This window comes from Anopheles funestus, chromosome 2RL (genome assembly GCF_943734845.2).
Source record: "Anopheles funestus chromosome 2RL, idAnoFuneDA-416_04, whole genome shotgun sequence".
Lineage (NCBI taxonomy): Eukaryota > Metazoa > Arthropoda > Insecta > Diptera > Culicidae > Anopheles > Anopheles funestus.
Genome location: NC_064598.1, coordinates 95,703,005 through 95,714,839, shown reverse-complemented (window position 1 = coordinate 95,714,839; position 11,835 = coordinate 95,703,005). Strand labels below are relative to the sequence as shown.

The 11,835-nt window shown below is 42.0% G+C and overlaps 2 protein-coding genes across 9 annotated transcripts in view; one reads left to right on the top strand and one right to left on the bottom strand.

The window, feature by feature from the left end:
- LOC125763388 (rab3 GTPase-activating protein catalytic subunit) overlaps positions 1 to 11,835 on the top strand; it is a 356,077-nt gene that overhangs the window by 115,391 nt on the left and 228,851 nt on the right. The window lies entirely within an intron of this gene.
- LOC125763425 (dual specificity tyrosine-phosphorylation-regulated kinase 2) overlaps positions 1 to 11,835 on the bottom strand; it is a 57,576-nt gene that overhangs the window by 3,741 nt on the left and 42,000 nt on the right. For all 7 annotated transcript variants that reach the window (XR_007418346.1, XR_007418347.1, XM_049426621.1 and 4 more), the window contains 7 exons: positions 8,781 to 8,944; positions 8,436 to 8,713; positions 4,200 to 4,338; positions 3,928 to 4,099; positions 1,666 to 1,809; positions 1,331 to 1,460; positions 155 to 384 (listed from right to left, as the gene is read on the bottom strand). Coding sequence is in view for 5 of the 7 variants with exons in the window: in XM_049426621.1 (XP_049282578.1) it covers positions 155 to 384; positions 1,331 to 1,460; positions 1,666 to 1,809; positions 3,928 to 4,099; positions 4,200 to 4,338; positions 8,436 to 8,713; positions 8,781 to 8,944 (1,257 nt within the window). In the remaining 2 variants the exon portion in view is untranslated. The remainder of the gene's footprint in view (positions 1 to 154; positions 385 to 1,330; positions 1,461 to 1,665; positions 1,810 to 3,927; positions 4,100 to 4,199; positions 4,339 to 8,435; positions 8,714 to 8,780; positions 8,945 to 11,835) is intronic.

Sequence of the window (11,835 nt, the reverse complement as noted above, 5' to 3'; positions counted from 1 at the left end):
CGGTGTAAGAACGCAACACGCGGGGTTTGGCAAAAAACCAGTCTACCATAAGCTAGCTATATTCAACATAAATAATGCAAACACTCTCCAAAAGTACTCACACACACGCACGCACATTAAAAGATGTTAAAAGATTATCCTAAGGATGCGTTACCTTTGACGCGCTCTTTGGTAAACCGTAGCGTACGGTTGGAGGGAGTCTTTATCTCTGGCAGGATGGTGTTTGGTGTCATTGGCTGAGATCGTTGCTGTTTGTGAAGGAAATTCAGCTGGGTGTCGCTGCTTTCCTTGGACTTTGAGCCGAAGTAGGCCTTGGACGCGCTCACCTGGAGCCATTCGTGCCGTGCCGCCTGTTCCGGCGTCATACGCTTATGTGGATCCCACCTGCAAGAAGTCAACAAGCGCGTTAGTCATTTGGGAAATAATTGAAAGATGTTCATAAAAATGTACTTAATGGAAATCTATTTTCCTATGAAGTGAATAGTCTCCCCCACAGTGAAAAGTCATTGGAGTCATGAGGCGACTCTCTGACGTTCAGTGCTTTCTTGAACCTTATTCAGATTTATCCAATACCAAAAATTACAATTTTTCTATCTTATCTTTCTTAGATATCTTTTAAAGGAAACAAAAGTTTACAAAACTACAAAATTATGTTTACGTAAAAAAACTGTCCTAAACAATGAAAACTTGTATCCATTGCACGTCAAAGCACCGTGGAAAACTTAGCCATTTCCATTGTATTCTTGGTTTAGCGAAGGCTACGACCATTACAACACGCAAAGCCTGACTGCCGGTTCCGGCATGTCTCGCCAATGCACGATAAATACTGACTGCAGTAGAATTTTCCCTTTTCCAGGCCACAGGGTCAGCGGGAGCCGGTCAGGTTAGTAGGTAGGCGCTAATCCCATCACGTTTCGAATACTTAACTATTCTAACCGAATAAGGCCCACAAACTCGACACAAACCATTTGACACACTTGGCACGCAAAAGGAGCTAACCCGCCGGTTAACCCTTTCCATCCCCCTTCGGTTCACCTCATCCTTGATGAGGCAAACATCCATTCACACGCCATTCGTAAATTCCACCCGAAAAAAAAGTAGGTAAAACAAAACCGAGCAGCACCACTACGAAACGCGCGTTTGTATTTGTTTTTCCGGGGTTTTTGTACGCCCGTTTCATAGCGAACGCGCCAATCGAAGGTCCTCGTCCACTTTGCTTCCTGTAGGCGTACGCTCGGTTTTGTTATAATTATGAAAATGTTTTTCCCCGTTTGCCACTTTCCGCGCTGTTTCCCCTTGTACAAACCACTGTTTTGGATGAAAAACTTACTCCAAACATTTGCTGACGAAATCGATGAATACGGTATCGTTGCATCGTAGCGCTTGTGACAGCGTCTTCGAGCCCGGTTTCCTTTTGCGTCCCTTCGAGTTGGTTATGCACCGTGGCACTCCTCGTGAATCTATGTATACGGCACGACACGGAAGTGGCGCGGAAGGGTAGAGAGAGAAAAAACATAATATTGTTAATCATTACGCTTCTGTTACTTTTATCGTTTTTTTGAAGGGGGGAAAATCCAGAAGTGGTATAATCAGGTCACGAGGCCACCCTACAAAGAAAGTAGCCATTTCCGTGTTTTTCGTTTAGTTTTTTTTTTGGGTACTGACCAAAGAATAATCGTTTCCTGGTCGCCAGCTGGAAGATCTCTTTCGATGGTACGCCCAATATTTCCATTATGCACGCCAGCTGTTCGACTTCGTTCTCGCCTGGGAATAGTGGATATCCTGTGTACAGTTCGGCCAAAATGCATCCTATTAGAGAAGGGGGGAAATGATTTTAGAAGAACATTTGTTTAATAATACAAGAATAAACTATGATAAATAAAATAAACACATGTAGTTTAACTGTATAACGGCCATCAAATGCGTTCGATGCAGTAGAAATAGAATGAGTTCCAAAAAAACAAATGAACATTTACCTTCAAAATGGCGCACTAATCGAAATCTCAATCGTTAATTTAAACTACCCATTTCATCGTCTCACCACCTAGCAAATTAGTTTTCCAGCGCTCACAATAAGCGAAAATCGAAAAAAAACAAGGATCGGTGTGTGTGTGGACACACCACCAATCCGAATGTGCCATACGGGAGCAACACGCGTATGTGTGTATGGTTGTTGCATGCTCGATTCAATTACCACTAAGTGGATGAAAGCAGCGTGAAAAAAGGGTGTTGTGTTAAGTGTAACCCTTATTCCCACCTGCTACGGTCTCTAACCTGGTGGCGCCGATCCGAACGAACTTTGCACCACAAACAACGTAGCGCATTTTGTCTGTCGATTGAGCACCCTCGAAGGGCACCCATTTTGGGAAGAGCAGGCGGAGATGTTTGTTGTGCACTCTCCACTGACGGTCACATTTCGACACCCTCGTATCACATAAACCAGGAACACTAATTGAACGCTAATGCGAAAAGTGCCTTTTTGAATCAATCGGGAACACATAATTTCGATTTCAACCGTAAAACACACGGTGGAATTTTTGCTTCCGACGATGCACCGTAAAGTAAACGTGTGTGTGTGTGACACTACCTGTATGAGTGTGCGACCTAATAGGTTACGTGTAAGGTGCGATATCATGCAAAACAATCCGGTGGTCACATAATTTGCACGCGAAGCGCACTGCGGATCGCATTCCAGCTTCTCGCTCTTGCACCTTTCCAAGGCGAGATTTTGAAGGAAGAAGGTCAATCGATTATAGCCACGTGCATGATAAACATAAACACACATTCGCACACATCTGGAAAGTTTGCATGAAATGATGTGAATGATCGTGGTGAGCATAGGGAAAACAGGATTACGGGAAAAGGGGTTGATTGTGTGTTTATTTTTCATTGAAAAGTGGAACATGCAAGTATCATCCGCAGTGTGTGAGCTTGAATTTTTTTTTTTAATTTAAAAAACACAATGATTGTCTGTCAAATTAAAAAAAAAAGGAACAGAATCTGATTTATGATTTATGGAGCTATCTGAGATAGGCGGTCGTTCCGTGAAACACCGTGCGTCTCCATCGGGAAATATATCGTATTTTCAACCAATTCTAAGAATTCTTTTTTCCCAAAATTTGTACTCTATTCCACCAATCTAAGTTCTTAGAATATTTGCATTGGTGGTAGCTTTGACTACCTTTAAAAAAACCTAAGGACAATCACACAAGGTTAACATTATTTGCTTATTATTTGCAGGTTTTTCTTGGAAATAAAAAATAAACTTTGCAAAATTAGTTTGAAATCATTCCTGCATGTCTTCATCTCCTAGAATGATCTTATTTATCTTAGATTAAGATAGAACTTTTGACGCATAAAGCTGAAATCGCTGGTTTGATCACCAAAAAAAGCGAAAATTTCTTCATTAAATTTGAACGATGCCGCAATTTCTTATTAAACACCCTCTTGAGTAAATGTTTAATAGCTCCCAAGCAATAAGTAAAGCTGCTTGCTTTTATCCTCTTTTGCATGTTAACTTCTTGGAATCTTTCCGTTATCTCTACCGGTACATCCGGTAAAGACGATGTGTTATTGCTCCCCCTTAAAGCATCTGACTTGCGCGTGGGATTGATTATTTGCTAAAATATTCAATTCCTTCCGACACTATTCGATTAAACGAGATCAATTGGTACATATGCCAGCATTCTGGAATGTGTACGTCGGCGGAAATACTTTTTCTCGACCCATGCACGGTGGATCATCTAAAATTCATTTCACCATGTCACCGAACCGAACATAAAAGACAAAACTCAAATAAAACAAAGCCAATAAAACGAGCCAACACTGCAGCCATCGTGGCTCGTTAAACGTACCATCTGTCTGTTTCATCATTTGCTTTCAATCGTGCCAAACAGAGAAGGGATGCAACGGAAAACGGATGCTTACCTAAGCTCCACATATCGATCGCTTTGTCGTACGGGTAACCGAGGATGACTTCCGGCGATCGGTAAAACCGAGACTGAATGTAGGTGTAGACGGTACGGTCCGAAAAGCACGAGCTGCCAAAATCGATGACCTTTATCGTGCTGCTGCCACGCTGTTTCAATAGCACGTTTTCCTGTTTCAAAAAATATATTGTAGAAAAGAACAAAAGTATAAACCGTTAGCATGTTTCAAAGGCAAACAAATTCTTCCGTTTTTGGGGTCGGAATGCTTACCGGCTTTAGATCACAGTGAATGATGTCCAACTCGTCGAGAAATCTTAAACACTTCACGATCGAGTTGCAGAACCGCTTGATGAGGCTCAGGCTGAATCCTTGGTAGTTGTTCTTTTTGATCAGCTCGTACAGGTTGAGGCTGGGCGGAAGAGAAATGCAAAACCGAAAGTTTAGTGAAATGCATCAATTAGCTTAACGGCGATATTTCATGCTTGGTGCCCATTTTCCATCAAACCGAACCAAAACCGGCCGGAAACGTTACGCGCGCTTCGCACAGAAATGTCATCGCTTCCCACGACCGGAATGGCAAAAGTTCTGGCCAGTAAGGCACCGTACGATGTCTTATCGTACCGCGGGAAAAAAAAGTTTCCATAAAATCGCGGCTGTGTTCCATTTTACGTACCGCACAGGGGAAAGATTTCCGTAATTATATTCAACAAAAGGCGACTTCGGTGTGTCACAACTTTCAACATTACCACCAAACAAACGCATATTCGGTACTTGGATCGACACAAAAAACACACATAAAAACAAGACACATTAGCGTCCATGTTCATGTTCGATAGTAATAAGTGAAAGTTAGTTTTAATTATGTCATTGAATTTTGTTTACTTCATGTGGAAAATAGATTTCTATAGGCAGGATTAGTATTTTTTTTTGTTCTTATCGTATAACTTGAAGTTATTTTCGAAGGCAAAAACTCATTCCCACGTGCTCTCCTCACTCAAGGTTCAGGTGAACTACGAACTACGGGTTAGAAAACTCATCTTTCTCGCGTTTGGCAACCATTTTTTTGCTGATCCTTCCAGGATGATAATGCCTGCTCCGTTCCGTTACTAAACAACTTAATGGAAGCGATTGCATGGTTACACGCTAACTGACTGGTGGATATTTTCTCAAAACTAATTACCTCAAATTAGTTTGAAGGAATAATCCACAATCTTTTAAACGAAGAAGAGAAAAAACAAACAATATGGCCGAACAAAAATGCACATTTTTGAAAGGGAGGCAATTTTTTAAGCTAAATAACAAATGACACACAACAAACCTCATGCGACCGTTCATAACCTGGTGCACGGCAATTTACCTAACCCATGCACCCATGCACCGAAGAGTGCATCCTTATGCATGACGGTGCTGAATACTGGTATGACCTTCAATTCGTGCATTATCACGATTCTGTTCCCCCCCCGGGGACTGGTTTCCCGCCCTTGGTGGATAATAATTTGTTAGGACATTTAGGTTGAACCTAGTTTGAACTTTCAGAATCAACAATGAATAGAGAAGAAAAAAATACAAGCCACACGCACCAACAAGGGTGACCATAATTGCAGAAGTTGGTAGAAAGAATGCAACACAAAATGGCGTATGTCTACCGTAAGAAAAAGGGATACGTAACGATACGCGCATGCTAGTATGTTGATTTACGAAGGTCATTTAAACAATGATACATCAGTTTGTGGTATAAAGTTTGACATATTGTGGTGAATTAGAAGTGATATTAAATTATGTGACATAACCTAACTAATTTACGTAACTTTCAACCCTGACTTTCAATGATATAAAGAATACCTCAAAGTTAAAATTATTTACTTCAAGAAATATTTAAAAAAAATGGTCCTGCAATCTTAATAAGCTATGACGTTCATTCAATGATTGTCCGCAATAACAACAACCGGTAGGTAAAAATAGCTCCCGAACGAAGCCCACGGATGGGAACTTCATCATCTGGTTATTGTAGAGAAAATTCACGCAACCACAGATCGCACAGGTTTAGAAGGAACAACTTTACCGATAGAGTGATTTTTCATTTTTACCAACAAAACTTTATCGTTCGATGCCGAAGAAGGGTCCCTATCTTTCCAAATGTGTCAAAGGCTACAAAAGTTCACTATGCGCCTGTTGGGAGGAAGGCTCACACGCATATTGACAGCATGCGAAAAGCATTAATGGTGCGTTACGTAGATAAAGGGGAAAGTTTCCACCAATTCATTGAAGGGTGGCACACGTTGATGGCTAACTATGATCGTGAAGGACGATAGGTAGGAATACGTATTTTTTTTTTGCTTCTTTTTGGTTGGGTTTTTTTTTTTGTGGGTGGATGATTATTGAACCAGCAGCTCACACAGGATGCGTGCTAACGAAGTTTAGGAGTTGTGGTGAACCATTTTATTAAAGTTAATAGGTAGGCGAATAATACTTTATCATACACGCGTACGGATGGGAGGAATGGTTATTTGTTTACAAAACAAGCATTTATGCTCAAAATAAAGTAGCGTGACATGGTTTGTAAACACTGGAAATGATAAGAGGGAAGGTAGGTTGCGTTTGTAATTAAAATTATCAAAATTTAAAAATCAATATCATAAAAAAATATTATTTTTGGTCCCTCCAAAAACCAAAAGCCTTTCTACCCTTTTCACGCACATATCATCGCATCGCAACGAGCAAAGGTAATTAAATAAATTCAATGCTCATGCAGCATTCTTTGCAGCATATATCTATACCGAACATTAAAATGTTCAATCCCGCAATCAAACGTGGGCTCGTAAATGCTTGCGCTGCAAACTCGTTAAATAATGCGCCCACGTACATAAAACATAACGATTCATTTCCGTTCTCTAGCGGATCGGTCCACAAGAATGATCCATTCGCGTTTGCTGCTTGCCACCTGAGGAAAGCAACCTGGCTGGAGGTCATCGTGCGGATTTATCTTTCGCTGAGATTTATTTGCATATCATTGAGCTGATATCGCTGAAGCGGGGAAAGGGAAAAACAAAGGAAAAACAAAAAAAACAGCAACAAACGCAACAAACCATTCGACGGAATGGTGAAAGGTAAGATTTAATTAAAACAACATTTTGACTACGGCAAACAAGCTTATCTTTGCCAAACTATCGGCAGCCGCAACCCGGCAAGAACACCCGATTGCGTTGTCCGCACCATTCCCGCAGGTCAGGCAAAGGTTATATGTTGCGATGCGCCATGTTGCGGTTCATCATTTGTGGTGTGTTCTGCGGCTCTCCGTTTTGCGAGGGTGAAACATTCCACTATCACTTTCCCGCAAGACCGAAGAAGCCACACAAATGACGAATTTTCAATGCGAGTATGGGAAGGAAAATTGGTTTACTCGTGCCATTTTACCTAGCAGGAAGTTGAAAGGAGGGCGAAATGAAATAGCGTTTAGGCCAAACCACAATAAAAAGCGGGCACGCTTCGGGGAACTACGTCGGTTTGGTTGCGCGAAGAAAGGAAAACAATTCACATTCACGGGTAGAGTTTTTTTTGTACGATAAAAGCAGGAAAAATGGTCAATATATTGGATTTATTTTTGACTCGCACTGGATTATTTTTAGCCACCGTTTTACCTTTTTTTGTTGGTGTTTGGTAAAATCAAAATAAATACTCCTTGCGCAAAAGTCAGTGTACCGGGCCGATCAACGATGGAAATTGGGGAGGTTAACGAGTCAAGTAAGAAAAACTCATAAACCAACCAGTAACCCCTCAGCCAACCCCCTTCGCAACGAAGAAAAATTGAAGGAACAGTCGAATGTGCTACCTCCGCCATCTACCCTAGGGTGAGAAGGTAGTTCTGGAGACAAGTATGAAAGTTACCAACCCTGATCGACACTAAGCGGATTAAAAAGGGTTGGAAAATATATAATATTTTCCATTTTTTTGTTAAATATACCGCACAACTGTACTTTTATGCTTTTAAAAAGTAACGTTAAAAAGAATCCTCAAAAAAGTTCAGGGCCAATTGGAGGGAATGAAACTTTGCACTTTGCAAAACAAATTCTATTACCAAGCTGTCACCGAGATTATGCTTGTAGCTTCACGTCCCCGTTCAGCTTTTGGTGATGTAATCGATAAACTTACATTTCCCATTTATGAGTTCTGGAAGTCGCAAAATTTCGCGCTACAACCCAGTTCGCTCAAGGTGCAGAAATGTTAACTTCAGCTACAGCTTTTCTTTTCGTTGGGAAGAACCACAACCGTTACACGATCGTGCCCAAAATCAGCGTGGTGCATGTTCCCACTAATAGCCTCCAAATTGCACGCCATTTACTATTGGGTGTGGAAAGATTTATGACGGTTGGTGTGTGCCTTCGTGCTGTACTGCCAGCGGTGTAACGTAAGTCGTAATTTTGTTGCAAGCAAATACGACAGTACCCCGCAACTCTATTGCTCAATAATCAGCTTGGCACAAATAAAACGAGAACAAAACTGCCGTACCTCATAAGCTCGAACGTGATGCAGAGATGGTTGCGGAAGTAGAAGTAATCGAGCATGTGAATGACATGGTGGCTTCCGTCGGCATCCTTCTTCCGCAGCTCGTCCAGTATCCGAACTTCGACGAGGGCCTGATGGTGGAAGCGCTTCTTGTTGCGGATGATCTTGATTGCCACGTACTGTTTGGTTTTGTGGTCCAGTGCACGGATCACCTGTCCGAAGCTGCCCTTGCCAATGATCTCCAGGATCTCGTACCGGTAGCAGATGTGATCGTGTACAATCTGCAAATAAAGGAGTAGATCATTAAGTGGTCGTCGAATAGCGTGCGGATAGAACTCATTTCCTTACCTTCTGATAGCATCCGTTCTCGTCATCAAAACCAGAGTTGGGGCCCACGCCTGCTTTTGCGTTGATTTTGCGTGCGTCCAGCCCGAGATAGTAAATTTCCTTATACTTCTCGATTTCCTGCTTTTCAAAGTCTGTCAAGTGTACTCCATGGTAATCGAGCGCTTCTACAGATATAAAAAGAATTTAGAAAAAAAACACAGGAAGAGTCAAAATCAGTCAAGATGTTCATTTTATTCGCTACGTCAAAGATTAATGTGGACGGGAAATATGAAATTAACACCTTCCTACCGTTTGACCAGACTCCAAGGTTTGGAACAGCCTCGGGAGTATACCGACTACTAAGAAAACCCACCGGAACCACACTATCCGGAATGCTCTTATTGCGCTACTCCAGCCCTTGGCGCAAATGTGTAAGTGCGAGTAAATTTCGATGATAATAAAGACGTACTGTGCATAACTTCCAAGCCCCGGGTAGCAAGGAAGTAAGGCATTCGTGTGGTTTAGTTATTTATAATTCACAACCTCGAGGCACGTGAAGTTACGGAGCACAGCAACTTTGCCCGTATTTCTCCTCTGTCTTCCTGTCCCATTTTCCGCCCCCCCAACGAGTTTCCGTAAATCCTCGCCTTACTTTATCATCCGCATGGGTGGATGGTACCGCAGCATAAGTGCAGTCCGCGTGCCAACGTGCCATCGCAGTTGTAAGCCGGTAAACGTGCCGCATGCACATGGTTCAGTGGGAAGCAATGTTGCTGATTTGGCGTTCCAACATTCGGCTATGCATACGGCCGTTTCTATTCCTGTGCGAGCGAGTCGTAGCGGTAGTAGTAGTAGCTTGCTGAGTCATGTCAAACCGGTGTCGCTATGATTACATGGTAAATGGAGGTGCAAGACACCGTGCCATACTGTCACATACGCATCCGCTGGAAGTCAAAAGCCTAATTTTGGCACTGAATTACCGGGATGGGACTTTCGCCTATTATGCCTCTTATGTCTTGATCATCATCTTACCTAAGGTGACCTTAGATTTCCTTTGGAGGTTACATCGCCATGCACAAGTTTAGGCATGTTTAATCACCATGAGTCTGCAAATTTAAGCTTCCGAATATTGTAATGCAACAGAATTCTATTTTGAGTCCCATTTTTACAACAGTTGTATTCAAGGAGATCTTCATTCTAGCATTGAAAATAACAATTTTTGGCATGAATATGATGAAGTTGGCATAAATATGATATATTTGGTGTTTTTGGCTATTTTCTGTTTGGTCCTTCCAAGCCATACGCCCTCCCAGTCTGTTTCATTGCGACAGTACTGCAGATAATTCGGAACTCACTATGCCATTTCTAGCTACATAGTAGCTTTTTCCGCCAAAAAAAGAAACATTACCCCACATAGGAATCCCAAACTAGTGCCCAAAAATCGTAACATTGTAGCAAAGCGACATCTACGACCGTGTAACAACACCAAAGGGAATTGAATTCGCCTCACCGGAAACGCACCGGAAGTGGATACTTTTTGGACGCCGGGGTTCCATCGTCACTGGCGGCAAATGCAAATTGGCCGTGCTGTCTTTCGCCGAATGTTCTGTACCGCCGACACTAATCACTTTCCGTCTGGCGCTTACATCAAAACCAAATCAACGGAAGAGTCAGGGACCCAGCTTCGTTATGCTCCAACGGTACCAATGGGAATTAGAAGCGATACGGCAAACCCAACGGGCCCGGTAACTGGGCTGCCAAACAAACCTTACGACACGCAACATGTTTCACCCGCCATGTATGGAGGGTCCAGCACAAGAACCACAAGACAGCCGCATCGGTTGTAATGCCCACTATCTCTATCGTTTTCTACGAAAGCGTGTGCCGCTGCGAGAGGGTAGTTGATTGTTGGGGATCTTTTTTTTCTTGTATGTTTGCCAGCAGTAGGAAGAAGACTGCAGTTATTTGTTTGATAGCGGCGTGGAGTCTTCTTCTCCACCCACGAGAATCAATGATTGGACCCCGACAGGAAGGGCCTGTAATAGCCAGCGTTTGCCGCAAACTTTCGTTTGCCGTACCACCTTCAATTCCGTAATGTCATCCAACCGTAAATTCAGCATGGAAGCGAACTTAACTTGACAGGATCGACATATTCATGATTTATTTTTAACTAACAAATGACACGAATGAGGGGAAAGGAAGCCCGACGAAATGTATAGCAAAATAATTGAATTGATTCGAAATTTCGTACCATTCCTTCCATTGGTCAATCCGTGGGAGTTGCAAAACTCGTTCATTCCAATGTTGTTTTTTTTTTGCAAATCTAATCTAATGATGTTTTAGATTACAAAAAAGACGTTTTATTACAGCAAACCAACAAACTTAGCAAAATAAAATAGCTGCAATAAAATCCAATCCAACAGGGTTATTGGATCAAATCAATGCGATTGGTTGTCGTCATTTTGAAAGTTCCAAAATTGGCCCTATAGCCAATGACAGTGTGAAAAAGCAACACATGTGGGCGATGGAGCGAAAAATCAACCTCATTCTTATATATCATGCATTCCGCTAGATGCGAAGGAAAAATTGGACTCCTTAGCTAGAAATGACTATGATGATGATGATGATGGAAGTGATGGGAAGCGACCTGCAAAAGCCAGCCACTACTCCGTCAGGTGTCTTCTAACGAAGTTATTATTCGGAAATGGGAAGGTGCTTCTATTGCCTATTTTGGAGACGGGTAATATACTTTTCGTATTTGTTACTTTGTACCAGAGAACCCGGTGACGTCTAACCTGGGACGGCATTGATTGCATAGGAGGGAGGTTTTTTTACGAGAAGTAAAATTGTTATTGATAAGGCTTTAACAATACGCGTAGCGAACGTAGTACATCCAATAACTACAACAATTTCATGTTTGTTTTGGGGTCATATTTGTGAAACATGGTAAGGACTTGTTACCGTTGAAGCTACTGGAAGCATTAGCTTTAATGAAAACAAATGCTAGTTTGATTGAACTGAATTATTTTGGAATAATTTCTAGATTTTTTTCAAGTATTACTGGACTATAGAGAGG